This window comes from Coturnix japonica, linkage group LGE22C19W28_E50C23 (assembly GCF_001577835.2).
Source record: "Coturnix japonica isolate 7356 linkage group LGE22C19W28_E50C23, Coturnix japonica 2.1, whole genome shotgun sequence".
In the NCBI taxonomy this organism is placed as follows: domain Eukaryota; kingdom Metazoa; phylum Chordata; class Aves; order Galliformes; family Phasianidae; genus Coturnix; species Coturnix japonica.
In genome coordinates, this window is record NC_029544.1 from 1,245,846 (window position 1) to 1,261,017 (window position 15,172).

General features: G+C 50.0%; 1 protein-coding gene across 1 annotated transcript; it reads right to left on the minus strand.

The window, feature by feature from the left end:
• Positions 1-234: 234 nt before the first annotated feature.
• LOC107325785 (keratin, type II cytoskeletal cochleal) lies at positions 235-8,592 on the minus strand. Its single transcript, XM_015886941.2, has 9 exons — positions 8,058-8,592; positions 7,155-7,363; positions 5,154-5,214; positions 4,703-4,798; positions 3,818-3,982; positions 3,565-3,690; positions 2,471-2,691; positions 1,909-1,943; positions 235-1,514 (listed from the first exon to the last, which is right to left on the minus strand). Exons 1-9 carry the CDS (start codon positions 8,445-8,447, stop codon positions 1,342-1,344), a joined length of 1,476 nt encoding a protein of 491 aa, XP_015742427.1. The 5' UTR covers positions 8,448-8,592; the 3' UTR covers positions 235-1,341.
• Between the last annotated feature and the right edge of the window lie 6,580 nt (positions 8,593-15,172).

Below are 15,172 nucleotides of genomic sequence, written 5' to 3' on the forward strand. Positions count from 1 at the left end.
GCCGGGCTGAGCCAAGCAGAGGGAACAAAAACAACCCCGTCACCCTAACGCCCAAACCCAATGCAAAGCAGGGGAATTAATTCAGCCAGGGGTGAGACTGCAGGCAGCAAACCCCAAATCCTCATCCTGACCACAGCGCGGCACTGCTCCAAGGGACACAGGCTGGAGGGAGAAGAGGACTGGGATGCATCTATAGGCTCCTGAGCAGCAACACAGCAGGAACTCAGCTGGGACTGAAGAAGCACAGAGCAGGGCAACTTTATTAACGGCCTCGTGGCAAACACCCAGACCACAAAGGTATAAAACATCAAGCAGAGACGCTCTGTTTAGGACACGGCAGAACACACAATGCAGCGATTCCATGCAGTTTCTTTGACTTGTTTATTTAAAAATCCTTCCTACCGCAGTAACAAACCATTTCCCCGGCGTGTTTAGGTTGAAGACTCATTTTGGCAGGAATAAGGAGTTATTGTAATGAAGCATCAACAAAACACGCTATTTCCCCAGTGGTAGGAGAGACCCCGGATATCACTAGTAATGCTTTGGAATATAGGGTAGTAAACAGAGGCACCCAAGGATGGGGAGTGTTATCTCCCATTTCAGTGTGCTGCTTGTAGTTTTAAGCTATTTCCATACCCTTTAGGCTTTGGGCTTCTGTTAAGAAGTCAGACTGGGTGAGTTTGAGAATTATTTTGTTATACAGAACCTGTAAAGGAGATCTGTCTGCATTGCCTTCGGTAAGAAATTAGCTTCAATCAGACCAGAATTGTCCAATTCCATTTGTGAGCCAATGTTTAAAGAACATAAAGGAGCAACCCAAAGCAGTTTCACCATTTTTTTTCCCCCTGTCATATTTTAAGAAAACCCCAGACTGAAATCTCAGTCAGGGCTAACACTTCTGTGCAGCCCAAGGGAATGAAGTCTTCCAAATCATATTCAGAGGGAGATAATCTTCTGGGCTCTTTAGTAAAACCACAGCAGAAATGTGGAAAAGCTTGCCACAATGATTGCTTTGCCCTTCAAAGGGTGAAAGCCAGCCCTGAGCAGGGGTACCAAGCATACAAGTAACAAAAGCATTATCCTGCCTGCTTCCCTGGAGGAATTTCACCCTACAGGCTTGAACCTGCTCTCAGTGGAATGGTTCCCTCTGAGTTCAACAGTGCAGGATCAAGCCTTAGGTGTGATGCAGCAGGGTCAGGTACTCTGGTATATCTTTATTCCAATTCATTCATCACTGCAGAAATGTTGCAGCCAATTTGTCCTACGAAAGGCAACCAAACTTCTCTTTCTGTGTTTTCCCTCCTCCTGTGTCGTGGGTACCGCTGGGTTCCGTTCCTGCCTTTATTTCCTGAAGCTTCTGGTGGATGAGGTCGTGGTGACGCTGTAGGATTTGGTGGAGCCCCCCGAGGAGAAGCTGAGCCCTCCGCTGCCCATCCCTGCTCCCAGGGCAAGGCCTCCACGGACTCCTCCTCCCAGGAATCCACTGGATCCACCACCGGTGGAGGTGACCATGGCTGTGGCACAGAGAGAAGCAAAGCAACCATAAGCATTTGGGACGCCCTCTAGCATCACTTTTAAGCTGGCTTCTAATGCAGGCACTCATCTTTCTCTCAGCTTTTCTCCATACAAAAATGGGATGAAGGAGACAAGGGGGAGAGTCAATATTTCCCCATTTTAACACCCATACAGACTCCTTCATTCATTTCCCCATTCGTGCAGATGAGTTACAAGTGAAATCTGCCATGGAGCCAACAGCACTATCAACTGTTGTCCTGGGGGGGCTCCCATTTAAGAAGGGGTTAATTAAGTCAGGGCACTACGAGGCTCCTGCATGCAGACCCAGCTGATCCCATCTGTTTCCCATAGAAACCATAAGAGTAACCATTATAAATAATAAAATCGACTCACAGATGTTGACGCTGCCAACTCCATCGCCAGCCAACCTGTTGGAGCAGAAAAACACAAAGGCAAAAGGGAAGAGAACAGGTTAGACTCTGCATTACTCAGTGTTCCCCCAGGGCCTCAGTGCTGGGGATGAAGACAATGGCAGTGAGTTATTACTGCTGCTGTAAATAATTCAGACAAGATAAGTGTGCCATCCAGCGCTTTGTTCTGGCCCTACATTTACAAGCTCTGTTATCACCTGGAGGGGAGGTGCTGAAAGAGCACAAGGAACTTTGGCTTAATTCTATGGGGATTTAAGCCACTTGGAAATCTTCTTCCACATCCTCAAACGTACAACGGAAAGCAGCACATATTTCCTTGTATGTTTTCATCAAACTATCCACTCTTCCCCAGAGCCTGACAGTTTGGCTCTATGGCCAAAGCACATTCAGAACCAAAAATCAGTTTAAAATGCAAGGCTTTCTCTTCCAAGTTTCCTTCCAGCGATTGGAACTGGGCCCTCATGATGTCACCACGAACAAAGGGTTGGATCCTTCATCGTGTAAACCCCCCAGGCAGCACCCACCTGCTCTCCTCGCCCTCCAGCAGCTTCCTATAGGTGGCAATCTCAATGTCCAGGGCCAGCTTGACGTTCATCAGCTCCTGGTACTCACGCAGCTGCCGGGCCATGTCCTGTTTTGCCTTTTGCAGAGCAGCCTCCAGCTCCTCCAGCTTTGTCCTGGCATCTTTCACAGCCAGCTCACCACGTTCCTCAGCTTCAGCAATGGCAGCTTCCAGCTTGGCACGCTGCAGTGACAAAGCACAGCATGTCAGAGGGCATCTCACCACCCATGAACTTCGGCCATCTACAGGGCAGTCCACCTGTGGTTCTGCAGAGCTCAACAAGGATGTATGGCTCCTTCCAAAGCCATACAAACTCACACATCCACATTTTTGGGGTCACTGGAGGGAGTTCATCAGCCTAATGCACACACACCAGTGCCCCTTGCACACCCAGAGAGCTCCATGTTTGGCAGGAAGGGCTCACAATGAACATATGCTTTATACTCTCATTCATTATTCAGGGAGCTGCACTGGGTCAGCTCGTTGCTCGTAAATGTATGTGGAAACATCCCTGCCCTGAAACCAAATAAACACAAATGGATGAATCACAATGGCTTATCTCCAGCCTGTGGACTGCTGGTTGTTCACAGCCAGCCTTCAGCCCCAAAATGGTCTGAGCCATGCACTGTTCTGGCTCTCACCAGCTCTACTGATAAAGCGATAACCGCCTCTGGGGAAAGCAAACAGAACTCCCATGCAGCTAAAAAATCCTTTTGTGTGCCCAAACACGGCGTTCCCTTCTGCAACAAGGGAGTGGACAAAGATCCCAGCAGCAAAAGGGCACAAGGAACAAGTGCAGCTGAGCAGGCTGCTGCATTCACTGCTGCCCTTTGGAAAGGGCTCTGCATCTCCCCACTTCTGCACTCCCAGGGCTTTATAGCTCAACACCTTTTCTGCACCATGTTGCTTATATCTGTCCTTTTTTTCTCCTCCTGCAGAACTGATGTATTCATCAAACTGCTTCTAACAGATGCTGCCTTAAGCTTTGTCCCCTGGGTCCACCTGCTGCTGCTAAACTCAAAGCTCTGCAGCAGGAGAACAAGGGCAGCTCCTCACCTGGGCCTTTGCATTTTCAATTTCACCCTGCAGCCTCTGGATCACGCGGTTTATCTCTGTGATTTCATTCTTGGTGTTGCGCAGATCATCCCCGTGTTTCCCAGCAGTGACCTGCAGCGCTTCGAACTGCAACACAAGGAAGATGAAATCAGACCAGCAGCCCATCAAGGGTTAAAACCTCTCCACACTCACCATATGTAGGAGAGATGGAATAACAGAAGCTGTTACTGCCTTTCTCTCCCCCATAACTCACCTTGCTCTGGTACCAGGACTCAGCCTCTGCCCGGCTCCTGTTTGCAATATCCTCATACTGTGCTTTGACCTCTGCAATGATGCTGTCCAGGTCCAGGTTTCTGCTGTTATCCATGGACAACACCACGGAGGTGTCAGAGATCTGGGCCTGCAGCTCACGAAGCTCCTACGAATCGCATTAAAAACAATACTATTAATCACCGATAAGGGCCTCTCTTTTAGAAGCCAATTACAGAGAGAATCTTAGAAGAAAAGGGAAGCAGATAAAAACTCGTTGCAACCATCACTAATTAATAGGAAACCAACTGAGTCACATCAATCGTGCAAAGCACAGCCACAGAAAGGGAGCCACTTTTATCACTGCAGGTTAAGAGCAAGGTTACATGACTCCTCTCCTGAGATAAGACATGAAACGCTGGCCTAAGAAGCCTGAGCATCAGCTCCTCAGCAAAGGGCCAAATTCCACCATCTTACACAAGGGTGCAATGTGCGTGCTTGCATCAGTCTCTTATCTTGTAAGTGATGCCGAAGATAAATGAGACTGGGGCAAGGAGCTTCCCTTTCTCAGACAGCACAGAAACACACACACCAGTACTTCATACATTGCTTTTCTTGCTTTCACGCTAACTGCATAAATAACTAAAGCATGCCCTAGTTGTGTTTGCAACTAAACCGACTCACATCCCAGACAGGGAAAAACTACTGTGAGAGCTCACAGAGCCTGTGCTTCATTTGCAGCTCAGTTTTGCTTACTCGATCTCTCCACTACCTTTCTTATCTCTGGCATAGGGATGCTCCCAGGCACCAATAGTGGTGCTGTAATAGCATAGTGATGCTCCCAGGCACCAATAGTGGTACTGCACTGCAGCCCCCACAAGGGCCTTACCGCTTCATAGAGAGATCTCAGGAAGTTAATCTCATCTGTCAGCGCATCCACCTTGGCCTCCAGCTCCACTTTGTTCATGTAGGCAGCATCCACATCCTAAAAGAGAGTGACAATCCAGTTAATGATGGAGTTTTGGTGACCAAGTCCACCCAGACTTTGCTGGCTTGAAAAGCAGCCGTGCACCCAGCAGGTTCCCCACACTACCTGCTCTCCATCCCTCAGCCCCCCAGCATGATAACCTAAAGCAATACACAGCCATAATGCATGAGATGCACAGGAGCTGCTCCTCCTTCCTTGTTCCTACAGCAACCCTGGTGCTCACATAGAAGCAGGAATGAGAGCTGCAGAGGGGTATCCAGACAGAAGGGCAGCAAAGGGATTGGAGGAGCAGAAGGGAGAGAAGGGCTGCACCCAGGTTAGATCAGACCCAGCTAATATTCAAGGCTCTCACCTTCTTGAGCACCACAAACTCATTCTCTGCTGTCGTGCGCTTGTTGATCTCATCTTCATATCTGCCAGGAGAGAAGGGAGCAGTTAGAGCCTGGGTAAAAGGAGGCAATGACTCAACGAAAAGTTACCCAATTCTGCCCTCTCTCTCCCCATTTCTTCCCACCAAATAAATAAAAATACAGAAGAGATGCAAACATTCAGCACATTCATCTGCACTGATCAAGGGGCTGGTAAAGCTCTGCTCACTCTGCACTTCCTTACTCCAGGCATCTGAGCACACTGTGCAAGTGACAATAACACCTAAGATTAACCTGCTCTAAAGCCCCACAGACTTCAAGCATTGGCCACATCCCCACTTTAAGTGTCTGACTTGAGGTGCAATGGCTTCAGTTCCCAGCAGACATAATTCATGCTGCATTGGCTTTATGGATTGTCCTCACGGATTTTCAACCACCTCCAAGCCTGGCTCTCACAGTCTGCTTCAGCGCTGTGTACTGACCCCAAACAGCAAGAACCTGCTGTGTGGATCCTATAAGTCATCTAAGGAACAGAGCAGGAGCCACTTTCACCAGCTGCTTTGAAATGGCTGCTGGCAAAGTTAGAGCTCTGTTCTATTGACACAGCCCTTGCATGGCTAACCCTGCAATCTGCCTTCCAAAGCGTGAGCTAGTTGAGTTTTAAGCCTTCATGTAATACCCCTATTGCTCTGCACTGGAAGCTTGCCCATCCACGCTGGTACAAGCAGGTGTTGTCCTTTTGGAGGTCAATGAACTGCATCCGTTGCTATTGCAAAGCACTGCACAACACGGATGCTGCACCTGCGCTGCATACATATAATGGAAGGGAATCAGAGCCTGGACTCTAGCAGAGGTAATCAGAGAGGTGCACAAGTAACACAAAATAAAACCCAGCACCACTTGCATTCTTTATAGAATGGTTTCTTGAGCTCTATTTGCAGGGGGAAGCTCTGCAATAAATCATTTCCTAACTCTATAACTCCCATGGAAAGCCCAGCACAGCCCACGTGGGCAGCACAACCCAGAGCATTCCAACCCTTGCTTACTTTGAACCACACCCTGAGTCAAGGCAGTGACCAAATAAGGGACCAAATTACATCCCCTGGAGCCTCATGCGTATCAACCTCCTCCTCTACCTGAGATACAGGTGGAGAACGGCTGTGTAAATGTATGGAAATGAGGCAATAGGCACATAAGGGGCTACTCATGTTTTAGGTATTTGATTCAGGAAATGAGATTTTCTTCATATCAATGGGGAGAAACAGATTCTGAATCTCAGTTACCAAATCCAGCATCTCAGGCTCCTCGTTCCTGCTTCCCTCCCCATATGGGGTTTTGCTCCCCAGCATGGGAGGGATAAATAAGCACCTGTGCACCTTGCATTCATGTGATATGCAGCTAAAATTGAGGCTCCCTGCTGCTGCCATGCAGAGAAACACAGTGCAAGTGTGGATGAGCAGAGAGTAACTGAGCAGAGCTGGGAGGACATCATTCCCATGCTCTGCCTTGGGAAGTGCTGGCTATTGACTTTCCCTAAACACACCCTGGGGATTATCAGATGTTTGTTTTCAGTTCCTGCTCCATCCAGTTTGCCAGCTCCCTCTTTTCTTTCCTTTCAGGCATTTCCCTGTAGGGCTGCACTTCTTTATGGCACTTCTCACAAGTAACAGTGATTCAGATAGAAAAAGTAGTAAAAACCAATGCAAGTCACCCGCTCCATTGCCTCCCCATGGAACAAGAAGCAGTTCACCCACTACCTGCAACCTTCAGAGCTCCTATGGGGCTCCTATAGACCCAGCCAGTCCAACCCAAAGTAGGAACTGATCCTTGAGGAGGCTGCAAAGCAAAGCCATGGGATGGAGCATGTAACCCAGGCAGCTTCTTGGATAGACCCCCAGCAAAAAACAAATCACCCTCCCTAGCAGAGGATCCTCTACCAATCTAACTGCTCAGCTGTACCGTTAGATGGTTGGATTATACATTACTTGGCCTTGAAATCCTCAACAAGATCCTGCATGTTCCTCAGTTCACCCTCCAAACGCCCTTTCTCATTTAGCAACCCATCCAGCTGCCGCCTCAGGTTGGTGATGTACGCCTCAAACATGGGGACGATGTTACTCCGGGTGGTCTTTTGGTCCTGGAGAAGACTCCATTTGGTCTCCAGCATTTTGTTTTGTTGCTCCAGGAAACGAACCTGCCGAGAAACCAAGGGGTCATTTCTGAAAGGATGGGGAAGGTGGAGGGGGGAGCTGACACTGCAGAGCTTGGATGCTGGGGGATGTGTGGGCTGTGGATGGAATCTGAAGGATTCACTGCATTGATGGAAAGCACCTAAATTCTAGAGGGTGATAAAGACCAGATGGAGCGCGGCCGCTCTGGGGTTTGCCTTACAGCTCTGAGGCTTTGTTTGAATTAAAGATAAGGAGATTCTGCTTGCGTGACGCACTAGAGAAACCATCCAGAGATCACAGTGTCAGCCAATTAAACCCAACTCCACAGCTGGATTCCTAACATTTTGAGGATGCCGGAGCTGGCTTACAATGCAGGGTCCCAAGTTGATTGGTGGGAGATAACAGAGCTGCAAAGGTACAGGGCAGTGCAAACAAACACAGCAAGCCCTGACTTACATCAAAGCTCTGTTCTACCAGGTCAGCTCCTCTCCAAACAGCCCCCTCCTCTGATTTGCTGGTGCGTGTGGGGCTGCAATACCAGCTAAGTAAAGGGGGTGCAAAGCTGGCCTAAACAGAGCAAAAACCTCTGCAGACAGCAGGAATTTAATAACAGTTATTAAATCACATCAGGTTGGTGAAGCCCCGACCCCATTCACGAACCCCATTACGTGAGCTTTGGGTCAGGGCCACTTTCAAGCCCAGCGCAGTCAGTCTCACCTTGTCAATGAAGGAAGCAAAGCGGTTGTTGAGGGTCTTAATCTGCTCCTTCTCCTCCTTGCGCACCCGCTGGATGTTGGGGTCGATCTCCAGGTTGAGGGGGGTCAGGAGGCTCTGGTTGACAGTGACCTCCTGGATGCCCGCCCCGGGGGTGATGGCCCCTCCGAACCCCATGCCGTAGCCGTATCCAGAACGAACGCTGTAGGAGCTGCTGCCTCCAAGGGAGATCCGCTTGTTGGCAGAGCCCAGGTTGTAGAGGCTGGAGCTGCCAAAGCCCCCAGCCTTGCCAAGGCCACCACCTCCACGGACAGAGGAGACGGAGCTGACCCGAACCTGGCTGACCCCTGGGACGGCCACAGAGCGAGAGCTGAAGCTGACGGAGCGGGACATGGCTGCAGCGGGTCCTGTGATATCCCCTGTCCTTAAGCCTGAGGGTAGCTGAGCTGGGAGACCAGGGCAGGGAGCAAGTGAGCTCTCCTGCCTCGCTTCCCCTTTTATCCGTTAGGAGAGCTGGGCTTGGCTTGAGGGCAAAAGAGGGATCGTTTTACTGCCTGCAGAGCTGGGTGTGCCTGGCAGCCCTCCCACCCTCCGTCAACCTGCTGAACCCGAAGGGAAGGGCTGGGGAAGGGGGACAGGACACACCTGGCGCCCGGTGCTGTGCTCAGAGCTGGCTTTGTTCCGCAGCTCCCCGTGTCCCTGCCACCAGCACAGATGAGGGATGTGAAGCACTGGGCTCATCCGAGCAGAGCAGAGGTGCAGCAGGACAGGGCTGGTCCCCATTTCCTTCTCCATTCCTCCCTGTTTGCATGAGGGGATGCTGAAATGAGAAGAGGAGGAAGATGCATTGATTTCCCACTTGTTGCATTGCAGGCAGCGCCCTGTGAAGCAGCAGAGGGGAGATAAGGGGCTTCAACACAGTTTCAGGCACAGCCAAGTTTGATATGAACCAAAGCCAGCTCACACCATACACTGCCCAGCCAGCCTGCCCTATGCAGAACAAGAGATGCCACAGCTGTACCTGGACGCAGCATTTTTACCATGTTAAAAGTGCTTTGTGTGGGTTGCACCTTGCAGGTGGAAATACCCAACATGTCAGTGCAGACTGAAAAGGAATCACAGAATCGTTTGGAAGGGATCCTTAAAGACCATCTATTCCAACTCCCCTGCAATGAACAGGGAACCTACAGCTCCATCAGGCTGCTCAGAGCCTGGTCCAGCCTGGCTGGAGGAAACAGGACAGATTCCTGCTTAAACTCCAGGGCTCCCACGTAGAAGTGGCAGTGACACAAGGAACAGTTTTACAGGCTTTCTGCATTTTTTCGTTGCCTTAAAGGGATACACATCTTTACTACCAGGTCATAAATCCTCCAGTCGGGCCGGAATGTGTCACCCCTCATATCTTCCTCCCATCAGGATGCTGAGATAGAGCCGGCTCCATTTCTGGCCACAGCCTTCTCCAGGTATGTGCTTCCTTCTTCACGGGGAGAATGTGAGCTGGCTGCATATCCCAGCTACCAAAAGGAAATGCTCTTTTCAGAAAGAGAAATGGAGCCTGACAGAGACAGATGAGGTGAGATCCCTCCCTGTGCCATGAGAGCTGCTTCACCTTTCAGCAGCAAAAAGTAAGATCCACTGAGTGCAAAGCAAACTTTCATGTTCCATACAGCCAGCTCTGCTTGACCTGATGCAGAAAGGACGGGGTTCGTTGCATCTGTATGCAGCCACCTGCAAGGCAGAAGTCTCCAGCTGTGTTACTTGGCTTTGGGTCCTTCCGAGCACACAGAGAGGCCACTTTCCTCCAGGTTGTCCTAAGAGGAAGGAGCTGAATTGGAGCTGAAAGTGCCACTTAAGGGCCCTGCTTTGGCAGGAATAACCTGCAACAAGGCAAGCTCTAACTGAGGATTTTATCAGGTTTGCTTTCCAGCCTCAACCGCCCTGCATCAGCAGATGGGATTTTTGCACGAGGCAGCATGCAAACCAGCAAGCAATCCAGCCAGCTAAAATACAACTCGTCTGCCATATAAACTGTCATAAAGGCAAACCTGTTCCCAGCAACCTCTGAGGAAACAACTGTTCGGTGGCCAGAGAACTGAACTTCACCCTGCTTTGCACTGTCAAGGGCCAGAGCCACAAAAAAGCCATTTTTCTAATTGTAATTAATTACCACCGTGCAACATGACCAGTGGTAGGTGAAGATGAGTCTGTTGAGTTGGTCTTCCCAAGTTGCCATACTCTGTTCTGTGTCATTACCAACCCATGCCAGTGACCCCCATGGGATTGGGGTTTGGTGATACAGAAGACATAGTATGGAGTGGTTAAACACCCTCTGTGTAACTGAGTGCTTGGACACTGTGACCATTCTGCTTGGTGTCACAGCAAACCAACCCTACCCACCTCAACCAACCCACAGAGCCAACAGGTGACAAACCCCTCCACAAAACCTACATCGAATACACCACATTTTCAGTCCCAGCCCTGAAAGCACAGAAGAACCCCATCAAATATGGCCACATCCTGATGGAAGAGGAAGAAGTCTTTGCAGTTGAGCAAAACTGCATTAAGAAGGTCGGTCTGCTGTTTCCTCACGCTCAGTCGGTATCCGTGGGCTATCTCTTGCTGTGTGTTTAGACTGCAATGTTTGCTTTGAAAGCTTTCTGGAGCTGGGAGTGCCCTTAGGTTTTGTGTTTGCACAGCACAGTCCCAGTTTGCGATTACTGCTCCAAAGTGCTTCGGCAGTGAGTCATTTATAAGTGAGCTCGCATCCTAACGACAAGCAGTTTTTTGGTGGTCTGATAACAGGGGCCAATCATGCAAGAGCACAACACAGCACTCATGGGACCAACGGAGAATGGCACTGTCAGGCTGTAATTCATTATACCAATGCCTAAATGCCATGCCAACGCTGGTGCTTGCAGCTATAGAGCTGCTATGCTGGTGGTGATATCCCCATACTGTGATCACTGCTCCCTCTTCTCTCCAGCTCCTAGAGGAGCTCCTGCAATAAACATCTGCAGCTCCTCAGCTATTGCTATGAATAGTGAGAGACTGCTCCAAAGGGAGCCAGTACAGCACCTATGGTTTGGAGGCAGTAAGAGAACATCTGCAGTGTGATGTATGAACACACAGGCTACGTCAAGACAAAGTGCTTAATTCACATGAAGGATGACTGAGTTGTACTTTCCGTGTCACCGGGGCAATAAAGCTCGATGCAATGACACAGCTCAACAGCACAGTATCTCAATGACAGGAAAGCAGCTTTTCCAGAAGGCTGCTGGTTCAAAGGATTCAATGTTCCAGACGTTGGTACCTCAGTACAGCTCATCACCTTCCTGCTGTAACCCAGGGCCCCACGCCTAACTCAAGGCTGTTTAATTCATGTCTCTGCTATTCTGTCACTCCCATTTCTGAAGAACTGGAGCGGTTCCCTTGAGCTTCATACAATCTCCCTGTTAACTCACACTCATTTGGTGAGTGTGAGTTAACTGAACCTTCAGAATCCAGAGGCTTTTCTGGAAACCTTGAACCCCTGCTGTGGCCTCTCTGCTCCATGGAACCATAGGATGGATGGAAGGGTCCTTTAAGATCATAGAACCAGGGGATGGGTGGGTTGGAAGGGTCCTTGAAGATCAAAGAAGGACATAATCACAGCATGGCTGGGGCAAGAAGGATGTCAAAGCCCCTCCAGCTACACCTGCTGTCCTGGACTGGTCCAGTCCCTCCATCCCAGCTACCCAGGGTCCTATCCATGGCCTTGAGCACCCCAAGAGCTCGGTCACCCCCATCTGTTCCCATAGCAGAGGCATTGCAGCCTTTGAGCATCCCTCATGGCCTCCACTAGCCCAGCTCCAACAGCTCTATTCCTTTCTCGTGCTGGGGTCCCCACTTTGGATAACATCACAAACCCACCCACCAGCATCTCCAGGATCACCTCAGACCACCATAAGCAGCTGCTGCCCCTGCAGTCCTCCCCCCAGATACTTCCCATCAGCTCAGCACAGTGACATGGCTCCCCAGCCACACAGTGCAGCCCTGTGCACCTCCTGCCCTGACTGCACCCAGAGCACCGCAGCTGCTGCTATGGGAGCTGCGTTGCCATGAGCTCCTGGACAAACAAGCAAACCCAGCCCATGGGATCCGTCCTGGGGACACAGTGCAGCGCAGCTCCGGCTCCCCATACCTGACGCATGATGCAAGCATTTGAGCTATGGACTTTCTTCTCTCTCCAGCCTCCTTAACATGCACTTAAAGCTGTTTTTTTCCCCTCTCCCCCAAATTATGAGATCTGATGATTACAAGAAATCACGAAGGAATAAGTATAAATATAGCTGTAATTATGTATAACCGTAATTACACGGATAATTTTTGACATGAAAGTTGAGAGCCGATCCCGCAGCTGAAGCCTGAAGGAAAAACAAACAAACAAACAAAGCCACAGCAGTTTTCCATCCTGGTGGTGCCAGGCTCAGCTCTTCTGGACATGGCACAGCTCAGGAGAGAATGGAAAGCCCATATTTTGTCCCAACAAAAATCACATGTGAGCTACGAGCCCGGCCCATTGCATCTCTGCATCAGTTTCCAATGGTAGAGCTGAGTTCTGTGAGTACACCCACAGCACAGAGTGGGGCTGGAGCAGACCAGAGTCCATCTATCTCAGCCAGTAACACAGGCTGGGCAGCACACAAACCCAGGGCAATTACAACCATCCTTCCAACCACACTCCTGCAGCTTAAATTGCATCTTGCCCAGCACATTTATGCTTATGACCTCTCTCCCCATTGCTGGTCCGTTCCTTGGGCCAACCCATTCCTGCCACCGCAGCCTGTGGCAATGAGATTGCACAGATCTCCCTGTATTCCTCTTTTAATTGACTCAATTGCAAAGCGAAGCGCGCCATTCACGGCAGGCAACGCAATGCAATGGCACTCTGCTTTACTACGGGAACTGTGGGCCTGATTCATGTCTAGGCTAAAGGATAATGCCATCGTAACTGGAGCCAAGTGAATGGAGTGGGGAAAGGAGTGATCGTGCACAGTCATCAAGAAGAAATGCCCTTATCAAAACGCTGCTTCAGACACAGCTTGGGCAGAGCCAACGGCACAACGCCAGCTGACAGCAACTCATCCTCCACCTCCGGGTTCAGGAGGGATTAAGGACTCCCAAAGCACCGAGCACCCAACAGTGACAGCCATCCTCATGCACCCTTGTTTGTACAGCCCTTGGCACAATGTAATTAAGGACAACGACTGGGTGTCTTAATAGCTGCCACAAGACAAACAACCATCTGCACCCCCCGTGGCTTCATGGAACAAAGCCGCTCGGCAGCCTCTGGCCCCAGTTACGAATTCCGAAACCTTTTGCAAAATCAAAGCTGTCCAAACAGACTCGTTGCCTAATGAACCCTCCTAAGGAAGCAAAATAACGAAGAGCAACACAAATCTGCATGCAGTATTTTCCAGATAAGCCGTCCTGCAGGCAGGAAGTCCGTGGGAGAGGCAGAGCTGCACCACCTCTCTAAGCACATCGCTCATCGCATCAGCTTGTGCTTCAGTCTTTGGGACGAAAGACTGCAAAAAAACTCTATCAAATCTGGGGCCAACTGTGCTGTTCCAGAGGGCAGTTTGCAGCACTTGGGTTTCTGGAGCTTGCAGCCCTATTTTTGGACCATCGGAGATGCTTTGTGAAAGGCAGAGGAGCAGAAAGGTGGGGGGGGGGGGGGGGGTTGGGGCTGGGCAAAAGGGAGGGGTAGGATCTCCCCATGGATGAGTCACAGATGAAAGACAAAGGTAAATAACGTTCAAATGATTAATTGGTTATGAGTGTTTTATTACGGCTGTAATCGCGGAGATGAGACAATAACCTTTGCCTACAGAGGTGCCAGTTCAGCTCTCAGAGGGATATAAGTGCTTTTTCCTAGTAATATATATATATATATATATATATACATCAGTATATATAGTAATGTATATACTGATGTAGTATAGTATAGTATATATACAGTAATATATATATATATATATATATATATATATATATCTACGCTGCTGTTTATCCCCCAGAAAACAAACCATCCCCCATAATGACACTCCAGCCTCTGCTTTTGCCTCTGCTTTTAACCCAGCACTCCCAAGCGGCAGCTTCCCAATGAACTCCATAAGGAAGGTGCATCCCCTCTCTCTCCCTTCCTCCGGTTCTTTTGCAGCTGGGGGCCGGGTCTCATGTTTTCCAGTAAGAGCAAAGTGCAGGACCAGCAGCCTTGGACCCTACAGAGCCCAGCCCTGGTGCTGATGGCAGCAGAGGGTGGGGCAGGGCGTCACACAGCGCCGCAGTAATCAATGCATTAGGCGGTGACAGTAGTAATTAGGATCAGAATTATGTCCCCAGTGCCCACGCTGTCTCACACCAGGTCTGTAGGAGGGGAGGGATTATCAGGTCCAGCAACACTGTACAGAGCCAGAACTGCTGCTCAGAATCAGCTCCTCCAGACCCAAATCCACCCAGCCTCCTCCTTACACACCCTGACAAACCCCAAACCCCCCCCAGCCATCAGCATATGAGGACCACAAATGAGCAGAAATGGGCCAAAAGGAAGAGCTATGTACTAGGAGTGAGACTGCTCCCCATGATGCTGATGATGCTTCGCTCCTGCAGACACTGTGGGTTCCACGGTCCCTCGGCTGCAGCAAAAAGGTTGCAGAGAATTTCAGCCAAAATAAAGACACCTTTAGGGCCATGCAAGGCAGGGCCAGGCTCCTGGCTTCCTATGTTCACCAGGTATGAATCAGCCAGGTAGAATTTGACCTCAGGAATTAAACTTGGGGTGAATCAGATCGCGTACCAGATTTCAGCAGGATTACAGGCTTCCTCCTGGGCTTAGCACCAGCCCAGTCCCGACAAATGCAAACACGTGCAGACACACGGGGCTGCTGCACGTGCATCCTAACTGTCCTCCTGAAGCTGAGGCCGTGCTCACTTGGGTCTGTGCAACACGCATGTCACAAACCTGCTGAGCTCACTGCCAGATCTGCAGACGTGTCGGCTCCTGACAGCATGCTGAAATACCCAGGGGGTAACCCAGCACCAAAGCCATGCCTGCAGCAGCTGCCCCTTGCAGCAAT

What these genes read in the sequence shown, in the direction of transcription:
- LOC107325785 (XM_015886941.2), bottom strand. Translation starts at nt 8,447, where the DNA reads ATGTCCCGCTCCGTCAGCTTCAGCTCTCGCTCTGTGGCCGTCCCAGGG. An exon ending in AGTCCTGGTACCAGAGCAAG is followed by an intron (nt 3,691 to 3,817) that starts GTGAGTTATGGG and finishes CTTGTGTTGCAG; the next exon opens with TTCGAAGCGCTGCAGGTCAC. An exon ending in CTGGAGGGCGAGGAGAGCAG is followed by an intron (nt 1,944 to 2,470) that starts GTGGGTGCTGCC and finishes CTGCTCCAACAG; the next exon opens with GTTGGCTGGCGATGGAGTTG.